The sequence below is a fragment of the Pseudophryne corroboree genome, chromosome 3 (genome assembly GCF_028390025.1).
Source record: "Pseudophryne corroboree isolate aPseCor3 chromosome 3, aPseCor3.hap2, whole genome shotgun sequence".
NCBI lineage: Eukaryota > Metazoa > Chordata > Amphibia > Anura > Myobatrachidae > Pseudophryne > Pseudophryne corroboree.
In genome coordinates, this window is record NC_086446.1 from 360,394,235 (window position 1) to 360,406,498 (window position 12,264).

The 12,264-nt window shown below is 39.5% G+C and overlaps 1 protein-coding gene across 1 annotated transcript; it reads right to left on the minus strand.

Annotated features, from left to right (window-relative positions):
• Nucleotides 1-3,845: 3,845 nt before the first annotated feature.
• Nucleotides 3,846-12,063, minus strand: LOC135055593 (keratin, type I cytoskeletal 13-like). The gene is made up of 8 exons (XM_063959828.1): nucleotides 11,389-12,063; nucleotides 8,667-8,749; nucleotides 6,983-7,139; nucleotides 6,689-6,850; nucleotides 6,168-6,293; nucleotides 5,793-6,013; nucleotides 4,795-4,850; nucleotides 3,846-4,034 (listed from the first exon to the last, which is right to left on the minus strand). The coding sequence occupies exons 1-8, from the start codon at nucleotides 11,974-11,976 to the stop codon at nucleotides 4,015-4,017; spliced, it is 1,413 nt and encodes a 470-aa protein (XP_063815898.1). The 5' UTR covers nucleotides 11,977-12,063; the 3' UTR covers nucleotides 3,846-4,014.
• Nucleotides 12,064-12,264: the final 201 nt, after the last annotated feature.

Consider the following 12,264-nt stretch of genomic DNA (forward strand, 5'->3'; position numbering starts at 1 on the left):
AGGAGTTGGCGTATGCTTTAGTCCAGTTCTGGGAGGAGATCCCTCAGGAGACCATCCGACACCTCATCAGGAGCGTGCCAGGTGTTGTAAGGAGGTCATACAGGCACAAGGAGGCCACAGACACTACTGAGCCTCATTTTGACTTGTTTTAAGGACATTACATCAAAGTTGGATCAGCCTGTAGTGTGTTTTTCCACTTTAATGTTGAGGGTGACTCCAAATCCAGACCTCCATGGGTTAATAAATTTCATTTCCATAGATAATTTTTGTGTGATTTTGTTGTCAGCACATTCAACTATGTAAAGAACAAAGTATTTAATAAGAATATTTCATTCATTCAGATCTAAGATGTGTTATTTTAGTGTTCCCTTTATTTTTTTGAGCAGTGTATTTTATTTCATACTCATACACGTATTGTGGGACACTGTTGGTGAAATTAAACTGCAGTGTTTGATTACCATTTCTGACTGATACACGTATTGTGGGACACTGTGGGGGAAGTTGGTACCACAGTAATATATTTAATTTTGTACGCATACACGTATTGTGAGACACTGTTGTTAAAATTAAACTGCAGTGTTCGATTACTATTTCCTACTCATACACATATTGTGTGACACTGTAGGCGAAAGTGAACCGTAGTGCTACATTATTATCTCTGACTCATACGTGTTGTTAGCGGTGGTGGGTGTAGTGGGACGCGCTGGCTCCTGGCCGTTGCTAGGCAGCGGGGCCGGCGTATCACTTCCGCCGCTAAGCATCCATCTCCGTCCAGTTGCCTAGCAACCGGGAACGCCTGGCGACCACCCTGCACTTCGGTCCCGGCTATTACTAAGCAGCCAGGACACCGCGCTCAGCGCGCCACGCTGCAGCTGGGGATATTAGGGTCCGGGGGGCTGGCCTGATTGGCTCTCCCATGAGTGGTCAGTAGGACCTTTTTATGGGAGCCAGGACGGTGCAGCCTCGCTGGTGATAGCTTCCTGTGGAGCCTGTACCTACCTCTAGAGTGTTCCTGCTTACATCCTGTACGTTCCAGCATCCTGTGTCCTGTTTTCCTGAGTCTGGTCCTAGGGATTAATTCCTGCCTTCCAGCCGAGTGATCTGGAATCTTGAGCCTTGGGATCCTGGTTGCTTCCTGCGTGCACCTTTCCCAGTGTCGTGAGTAGCGGCTCTGCCGCACCTTACATCTGAAGCCGCATTCTCCTTATTCTCTAGTCATTGTGTTTTTCTGCTGAGTTTTCCGCAACTGTTGTCCTTGCCATACTATGATCGGTTCGTATTCAGCACTTGGGCAGCGTTACTTTGGGTTGCTGTTTTTCTTGGAAGCTGCGCCGCACATAAACTAGTTATTCATTTTCTGTAGCCTTCTCCTTCATTGTCATGTCTGTCTTAGTTAGTTTTGCTCCTTGTTCTCTCTGTCTCGGTTAACGCCTTGTCACCTATTAAGACCGGGTCATTGGAGTCTGGGCGGACCTAATTCACCCATTCAAACGCGGCTGCCGTGGGCACAAGAAACCATAGTCTTGCAGGCGTTAATCGACCACTGGGAAGGACAACAGAGTCAGGGATTTTTGTTAGTGGTAGCTGCATATCTCAGTTCTACCGCAGCTTCACGTATCTGTACTCGGAACACTTCTATTGCCACCCAATCTCTTGGGTTCCAAGTACGTTGAAGATAACACGTGTATTGTGACACTGTAGGTGGTACTTTTTTAACATATTGTTGTGTGTGCTGTACACCACTTTGTTCGTGTTTTTTGATACTTGATAGATATGGAGAACAAACAATTGAGATGAGAGCAAGAAGCACATACTAGGGTTGCAGCTGCTGCAACCAGTCATGTCCATCAATGACGTCTACTAAGGCTGATGCCCAAGGGTATAGAGGGCTTAAGTCAGGGCATGTATAATCAAAGAAGCAATATAATTTTACAGTGCTAAAGGAAAAAACATCAAAAGGAAAGTTAGCTGAAGAGAAATATAAAATTGTCAATATGCCATTCACCACACAAAGTGGCAAGGAAAGACTCAGGCCTTGGCCTTTATTTATAAGTGGTGGTTCTGCAACTGTCAGTGAGGCATCTTCTTCTGCTTCTCATGATGATACAAGAACTTTTCACTCAGAGTCTAGAACAAACTGTGTGTTCAGAACCATCACACATTCCTGAGCAACGTTTAGGGGTGTCCACAATAGCTAACATTTCTCACACTGTCCTCAGCCTCTTTCACCACATTACACTATTTCTGCACCATCTGCACATGTGCACGTAAAGATGGTGATTAGGGCATAATAGAAATTAAGAACTCTTGTGTGGAAGTGGAACAGGATGAGGGGGATATGTATATACTACTACTATCTGACACTAAGGATGTTGATGAAGTTGTGTGTATACAGATGGGTCCACGGTTATCTTGGCTAGTTTGCTGTGCCTAGGCACAACATGGTTTATTAACGTAAACCCTTCATCTATTGTTCTCAGCTGCAATACAATACAGAGAACAATACAGCAGGGGATTAAGTCATTACAGCAGGGGATTAAGTCCGACTGCCCAGTCTCCGTTAATCCTATTAAAGGCCAAGATAAACGTGGACCCATCTGTATGTCAGCCACCAGCAGCTGCAGTTCTTGCCCATAATAAAAAGAAAGCCATTGTGATGCCTGGGCATAAGACCAAAAAAGCCACCTCTTGGGTGTGGAATTCTTTTTCCACAAATCCTGACAATGTTTGTGAAAGCATCTGCTCCTAGATAACATTAGCCATCTAGGCATCTCCTCCTTGTTACGTCATTTGCAGTGGATTCATGATATTTATTTTACAAGATTATAATGTAATTAACACCAAAAAAAATTGTTTTGTGGGAGCTCAAACAAAGCAAGCACTTCAGCCACAAAAGTGTCAGAGCCTGTCACTGAAGTGCTTAGTTTGATACACTGTGCATGTCCTTTATAATATCCAACACAACATAAGGGTGGGGGCAAGGACAATTTCATCTTGCACCACTTTTCATTTCTGTACTGCTGTGTGCCAATGTTTCATAGGTGTGCTATAAACTGGTTAGTAACCAGCCAGCCTGCTGCAACCTTTGGCCTAAAATGGATGAAAACAATATTGGGAGGTGGTCAAAATGGACTGAAAATGAATGTCATTGAGGTTAATAATACAGGTTGAGTATCCCTTATCCAAAATGCTTGAGACCAGAAGTATTTTGGATATCAGATTTTCCTGTATTTTGGAATAATTGCATACCATAATGAGATATCATGGCGATGGGACCCAAGTCTAAGCACAGAATGCATTTATGTTTCATATACACCTTATACACACAGCCTGAAGGTCATTTAATACAATATTTTTAACTTTGTGTATTAAACAAAGTTTGTGTACATTGAGCCATCAGAAAACAAAGGTTTCACTATCTCACTCTCACTCAAAAAAAATCTGTATTTCGGAATATTCCGTATTTCGGAATATTTTGATATGGGATACTCAACATTTACTGTAGGAACAAAAACAGGCCACAATTCTGTGATTTTACCTCTATACCCACCTCAGCGCCATCAACTGTCAATGGCAACCTGTAAATGTGTGAGTGGTATAAGTGGGCGCATAATGTACTAATATTTGCTAAAATTGTCCACTAGTTGCTAAGGACACCACTTGGTGCAATTTTATTTTACATTCTACTTCCTTAATAGATGGAACAGGTGGGAATGGGAAAATAATTTGTGAAGGTAATTACATTATTTAATGGCCTAAGTAGGGTCAGAGCCCAACAAAGTTGACCTGCCTACTGTGCTTAATGGTACTAGGCTTTATGTATAAAAAATCTCATGAGACAATAGTACTTTGCAATAGATGAAAGATTTATTGAACACCAAATAGCCAGAAAACACCTTTTTACTGAGTGTCCTTGTATGTAAAAGAGATTAAAGCAGACAGGTAGTATGCAGTACAAATCAGGCTGTGTCAACCTGTCATCACTTTGCTGAATTCTGTGTTGAGAGCATAGTCCTAGCGAACTCTTGTAGTTGCTGCAAGGAGAAGAAAGAAGAATGTAATTCTACAACTTATTATACAGTCTTTGCTTTTTTATATTTAGTCATATTCCCATTTCTGTGGGCGTCATGGGTGCACCTAAAAGACAAAGTTAATGTTTCACTTTCTACCAACACTTTAATAACTGGTTGTTTTAACTGAATACTTTAAAACTTCCTTTTACTATGAACTATGCTTAAGTGCATACTTGCCTACTTTCCAGAAGTTGTGAGAAACTACCAATTTTTCTGGTAGTCCCCCGCACCCCAGAAGAGTAGGCAGATATCCCGCATCCCATCTGCTTACTAATGCTTCCTAATGAAGCGGGCATGATGGAGAGATAATAACAGGAATCACTGTGCCATATGGAGGGGGCTAAATTATGATAATTGTGTCATTTTACCAATCCCCGTGGACCCACCAATCATGGCTTTTCCCATAGTTGGGGCTAGGCCTAATGGTGCGAGAGCCCAGCCCTGCCCCCCTGAAGTAGCATGCAGGATCTTTTCTCTAGGCTTCTCCCAGGGAGGAAAGATATAGGGTGAAATTCAAATGTTTGAAAAGTCGGCTGGGTGTCTGTTTTTTCCTGTCTATTAGATAGGAAAAACCAGACACCCAACTGACTTTTCAAACAATCGAATATCCCCCATAAATTCGGCAAGTGTTCTTAAGTGATGTCATTATATGCTAGTCACCCAACACATTCATAGGATTGTTCTAATGTATACAATTATCAACATATATAGTGTTACTTACTTGTAGATGATGAACTTGTACTGGAAGATCCACTATACACAGAGGCTGCAGGAATCCTGTGGGAAAAAAATATTTAATATTTTGTAATGACAGTAATACAATTATAAACTCCTTGTAAATATATTCCTATAATGTGTAACTGTTATTAATACCAGTATAAACAGCAGTTACAGATAATGGGATTAATGTCCGTGTGACGAGCTACTGGGGCTTCAGTGGGACAAGTACAAACCTTTTTGCCTCACAGTATGGGGGTATAGTTTATCATACAAATATTTTTATTTAAAACAAAGACACATCCTTGTATGGGATGATAATTGCGCGCCTCCAAAAGGACCAATTTGGGTGAGATATTCCCACTGGATGCAGTCGACATATAGATCCTGAATCGCTGGAAGCTGAGCGGTAATTCCACTGTGAACTGATGGCAGGTACAGCAGAGGAAGGTGTCTTTGGTGCATGCAGAAAGTTAAGGGTGTTGTGGGAAGGAGGAAGGGGGGATATACAGGGCAGTCAAGCACTATCACAGTGCTAAATATGCCCACTGGGGATATGATCACACCCTGTATCCAAATTCAAAATGCTATAATGTTGGTAGCTATAGTCTTTATATGCTGCTGTGGTTTACATTCACTGACAGTTATATATTCCATCAATTTCATATAAATCCTGTTACATAAGCGACATCAGTACTCTCCAAACATTAATAATAACACTCTCTGACATTACGGCACATCTGAAATAATACTTTCACTACAGTGACCATCTTAGACCGTACCTCAATGATACTAAATAGTGAGAAATATGCTTCATATATTTACTGCTATTTTCCTATTTTGGCAATCAAAATTAAAATAAGTTTTTGACCATATAAATGCAGTATGTATGCTACTGGTACTATATTAAATACATTAAAACAATAAATGTAATAATAGCTAAAGATTCTATGTCTATATTCTTATACAATGTGATCATTTCTGTCCTCCCCATGGACTCACTTGCTGTCCTGGCCATCCAGTAAGTCTCGGTACTTGGCGATCTCTTGTTCTAGACGTGTCTTAATGTCCAGAAGCATCTTGTATTCACTGCTTTGGAGTTCCAGCTGGTTCCTGAGGTCTGAGAGCTCACACTGGATCTGTCCTATAAGTTCCTGGATTTGGGACAACTGTGCGCAGTAACGGCCCTCTGTTTCGGCCAAGGAAGACTCTAGAGCTGATTTCTATGCATAATAGAGACAGTTCATTATAATGACATCATGGCCAAGAGCCCAGGTAAATATTTGTGGATACTGATGACCATTGTATAGAAATCATGTAATATGTTACTTATGTGAACTTGAGCATGAACGTAGAGGGAAACAATAATGTATTTACCATACTGAGTTGTGACTGCAGCTCTATTTCCAAGCTCTGAAGTGTGTGCTTCAGGTTTGTGATCTCTGATGTGGATGCTTGAACCTCTTGACTTCCAGAAACAACCTGTGCTTGAAGCTCCTTGGCCTGAAACATACAATAAATTAAAGGATGATATATGACAATTATAGGATAACTATGTATGAGCATCTACAGACTAAAATGAAAAAAAGAGATTGCAATACACATTTCGGAAACTTCAAGAAGGATGTAACAGCAGGTAACCTTTTACCCATCACGTAATGTTATGTGATTGTTGCTTACACATTCTTAAGTCACGTTTGCGATTGGACACATTACCCAATGGAAATATTTAAAATACATTAATTCTATCTGTATTATTTTATTAGCTATCAAAAACCTGCATCGCAATTGTTATTATAACATGTTACTTTTATCAGTCTTTAACATACAGTAATTCAATAAAAGATGAAATAGCTGATCTTATTTTCCACCTATATCCTGCAACCAGTTACTCTCACCTGAGCCTGGAAAATGGCCTCAGCCTCCTGTTTGTATTTCTCAGCCATCCTTTCATAATCAGATCTCATATCAGACAGGACCTTGCTCAGATCAATGCCAGGAGCAGCGTTCATCTCCACATTGACCGTTCCACTGACTTGGTTTTGCATTCCCTTCATTTCCTAAAGGATTGACAGTTTATTGACTGTGTGGTTCTTTAGTTAAACATCAGCATTTGTTACTGGATTCTGTACTGCGTTATACAATACATTGTTGCCAGAATAAAATGTTCTAAGAAAGTTTTCATGTCTCACCTCCTCATGGTTTTTCTTCAGATAAGCCAATTCCTCAGTAAGACTCTCAATCTGGCTCTCTAGATCAGACTTGGATAAAGTCAACTCATCCAGGACTCTGCGGAGGCCATTGATATCAGCCTCCACACTTTGGCGCAGAGCCAGCTCATTCTCATACCTGACAAATAAAAACTTATGTGAGTTATACTTGAGGAATAAAAATATTTTATTTATAAAACAGAGCATACCACACATGGCTGCTCTCTACATTTGAGAAATGCCAAAGTACTGATTAAATGGCTGAGCCAATATGACGCGAGTCTCTTGTAATTGCTCCACCTCTCCTAAGATCCATGAATCGCCATATTATGCAATGGGGGCAGGGCCTAATGTTGAAAAGTGACCGGTCCAGCCCTCCCATCAACAGCCACCTGCAGCATCCTCTTCCCTTGGGCTCCAAAAGGAAGTTCAAGCATATGTGTTTGTCTATGTATATGCGTGTATATGTTCTATGTAATATATGTGTATATATTGAGCTCACATCCTGGAGTGGTCGGTGGCACTGGCTTTTACATCTGTCCTGGTGTAACCCTGATTCCTTAAAAACACCTTGTATATAATGGGAAAACTGTTGACATTGTATATTTTATGTTGGATGTTCAAAATAAACATTGAATGTTTTATTAATCATAGGCTTTGGGCCATATTTTGGGTTTCTATATATTTTGGTGTGAGGGTATCCTTTCAGGAGGAATATTTGGCTGAGCTTAATTCAAATTTCACCTTCACCCCAGACCGGGGTTCTCAATCAAATCCTATAGGAATACACCATGAACATCTGGATACTTACCTTTATTAATCATTTATGAACTTTACTCTGGACAATTGCTTTCGATATCTCTAGTGCCCCATGGTTTCCATTTGTCTACATTTCTGCTGTTCCCACTAACAGGGGCCCTATTGTGAGGTGCTGCTTTCTGAAGTGCGTGAAAAAGTTTTTTCTGTATATATATATATATATATATATACAGACACATACATCGAAAGAACCACCAAACACACTTCCACATACAGATCCTGTGTTTGCCCCTGATGTTTCAGGTACTTGGTTATGATCAAACATCTTTATGGATATGCACATCAGATTGTATGTTAGTCTACTTATAGGCACTAGAGGGAGACAATCAGAGTCTAAACTTAGACGTTTTTCAATTATTTTGGAAAATATTTGTTTCCGTCCATATATGGCTGCTAAATTTATCACATTATACTGACGGAATTTGGCTTTTATCCTTTCCAGCACTAATACATTGACAATCTCGTCTCAGCTCTATTCAAAGAATACAAATGTATAAAATGGATATTTGTAAATGCAGTGTATAATGTATAATTATGCAGCTTTGCTGATTGCACTGTGTATCTCATTTCTACTGAACATACAGAAGAAAACAATTTTGAACTGTACAGTACATTATGTAGAATATATACAGTCAGTGTGAAAAATAATGAAAGAATGAATGGATAAACAATCTTTATTACGGCAAATTGGTGTTAACATTTGTGACACTTTAGCAGTTTTCTCATTTGCTTCTACATGTAACATCAGTTATTTTAGTCGATGCTAGACAATTCTCCCCATAAACACTGACCTCCCTCCCTGGTACTTCATACAAATCAGTTGGTATTAATGATAGCTACAACTTACTTGAGCCTGAAGTCATCTGTGGTCAGTCTGGTGTTATCAATGGCCAGGATCACTTTGTTGTTTTCAATTTGTGCAGCCAAGATCTACAGTATAAGTTGTTGTCACAAAAAAAGTTTGATGCAATATATTTGAAGTAATATGAGAACATCAGAGTCATCAGTGCCTGTTGTATTGTACAGTCATAGAGACAATACAAATGATTGCAATGAATATATTGTAATATAGAATGACAGGAGACTATAGGACACATACTATGAGATACAGATAAACACGTAGGGTGCCTATAATGATGCTATAATATAGCATTACTGGTTCCTTCACCTAATAAGGTAATAAAGGGAGCGGTTGCTTAGATGTCCTGGTTGTGGGCTTCACATTTATGTGAGAAGGTATTTATGTATTTATTTATTTTATAGTGTCATGTTATAGAAAATATTTTTCAGGTTTTCTATGTATTTTAAGTGTTTAATTATATTATGTTCATAAGTATTCCTCCATTTGCAGAGAGTATTGCAGTTTTGTCCACCAGAGCCTATATTCCCCACAGTGCTGACTAATCCGGTTATGGTTCAATAGATCTACAGTCAGAATGTCTACAATCATTAGGTCGACACCAAAGAGACGACAGTTAAAATGTCGACATGAACAAAAGGTCAACCTGGTCACTAGGTCGACATATGAAAGGTCGACAATGGAAAAAGTTGACATGTACAAAAGGTCAACACATGAAAATGTCAACGTGGAAAATAGGCGACATAGAAAAAGGTTGACACAACGTTTTTGTTGTTGTTTTCTCCGTGTCGGCATGTGAACCCCCAATTAGTGTACTCACTAGCATGGTGTAGCTCACTTCACTCACCATGCTTTGGGCAAGGTGCTTTGCTCCCCTACCGCTGCGCTCGGCACAAGTTACTATTCCCGATCGTAGTCTATGTGGATGGTACAGCATATAAAAGCAGAAAGCAGAAAAATAAATAAATAAAAATAACTCATGTTGACCATATGTGTCGACCATTTGAACCTGTCGACCTTTTGTACCTATCGACTATTGTCCCTGTCGGCCATATGCACAGTCATCCTTTCATATGTCGACCTAATGAACATGTCAACCTTTTGACCATGTCGACCTAATGTGTGTCAACCATTTGGTATCGACCTATTGACTGTCTAACTATACACTGTAGACCTATCGACCGCATACCGACTAATCCATAGATCAATGGAGCTGTCCAATACTGCACATTCCTGACTTAATTGCCCTTCCATTAGGGCATAAATCTATTTTTCTCTAATAATGTATTTTGACATCACATTTTCAAATAATATAAGTTTACAATGTAACAATCTGTGTTAGATAAGTCCCTCCCTGAAGGCACAAGTTTTCAAGCAGTCTCATTAGCACTCGTCAAAAAGTACAGAAACATGTCTGGCCAATTAAGTTATGTTCCATCTTGTTACACATTGCTTGCAGTTACAATGTACGGAGGTGTCACCTTTTTCTGCATTACACTATTAAAACAGGTTGGGACTCTTATTAGAAATAGAACATCATTAAATTATTGCAGTTTTTAGATGACATTTATCTGTATATAGAGTTCAAACACAGAAGTCAATCATAGAAAACTTTTGTTAAACTCGTTATTAATATGTTAGTATATACCTATATAGAACAACCTGTATCCATCACATATTCAGAGTCTCTGAGCAGATGACTATGAAATACATGCATCTGGAGAAGCACAGCTTGCAGATCATTTTAACAATCCAGCCTGCCAATCACTGCTACCTCCTTATAGCTGAAGACTGAGAGACAGTTTATAATGTTGGCAAGACTTTACACTTGTATTGTAGAACAGATAGGCAATCAATGGCTCTCTAGCCTTTGTCTCTATACCTTCTCTGTGTATTTTATTTAAATGGTGTACATTTCAGGGTGTGTATTGTAATTCTATATGTTACATTGTATTAGTATATGTTACATTTGTACAGTATATGTTACTTGTTACATTTGTATCTGTATGAGGAAAGCTGTAGAACTGAGACTGTTAAGTGACCGGGGCATTAACATTTAGAGCAAGAATGAATGCCCTTATTTATCAATGAGTGATACATTTCACTGTGAGTGATAAATTGCACCATCCAATCATCTCCTAACTGTCATTTTTCAAACCCAGCCTGTGACTTGGAAGTTAGGAGCTGATTGGCTGGTGCAATTTATCACTCACAGTGAAATTTATCACTCATTGATAAATAAGGGCATAAATCTTAAAACGCAAATCTTCAGTCTGGCAAGACATACATACTAAGCCCTGGAGAGAGAAAAAGTGGAGAGAGATAAAGTACCAACCAATCAGTTTCTGACATTTTTCAAACACAGCCTGTAACAAGGCAGTTAGGAGCTGATTGGCTGGTACTTTATCTCCATCCACTTTCAAGGCTTAGTACCCCATACATTATCCCTTGTAACATGAATTCACTGAGTACTTTAATGTTTGTCATATCTATGGCTAAAATATGTATCAGAAGTTTTCTCGACTTTCTATATGTAAATGTACAATGTAGCTGTTCATCCAATAAATTAAAATGTTCAGTTAACAAAATTAATATAATTATCTGGATATGTTAAATACAGTATAAGCACAGTAACTAGTATAAAATATTTATTCTCATCGTTAAGATGTTTGAAAAGTGCTAGGTATTAAAATGTGAAATGGAAGCCTACCTTAGCACGAAGATCCTCAATGGTCTTGAAGTATGGGCTGTAGTCAGCTGCCTTACTAACGGGACTTTTCTTATCATACCAATCTCTGATCTTTTTCTCAAGCTCAGCATTGGCATCCTCCAAGTCTCGCACTTTTTGCAGGTAGCTAGCTAAACGGTCATTTAGGTTCTGCATGGTTGATTTCTCATTGCCACCTGAAAGAAGGCCACCATCTCCAAATCCACCCCCTTGGTTAAAGCCATATCCACCACCAAAACTAGCTCCACCAGCATAGCCAGCACCACCACCAAAGCCAGCTCCACCACCAAAGCCAGCACCTGCTCCACCTCCATAGCCAGCACCTCCACCAAAACCAGATCCTACTCCACCACCATAGCCTCCATCAAAGCCAACACCTAAATTGCCATTGTAGCCAGCACCAAAATCTCCAACTTGGCAAAAACCTGTATTTCCACCATAACCTCCCCCTGCTCCGCCAGAACTAAATTTTGAAAAAGACACAGAGTTCCTTGACCCTATTCCTTTTGCACCACCTACAGACCCAGTTGAAGGTCTGTAAGAAGATGAAGAAGAGTATTGATTAGACATGTCTACAAGCAGTAAATGATCCCAAGCCAAGGAACTAGTGATGAACACAGCCTGTTCTAGCACTGCAGTAGCATGTCCTTCACCCCACTAGTCTCCTTATAAATACTTCTTGATGGGTGTCACCTTTCAAAATCTAATTAATATTCACTACGTGGCTGCCAGGAGTGAAGTACATGCCAATAATGAATTGATTTGACACATGTTTTTTTTTAGTTTGTTCATTATTTTCCTTCATGGATACAGTTGACACACAACTTTTTTTTTCCTTTTGTTTATCTTCACAAACCT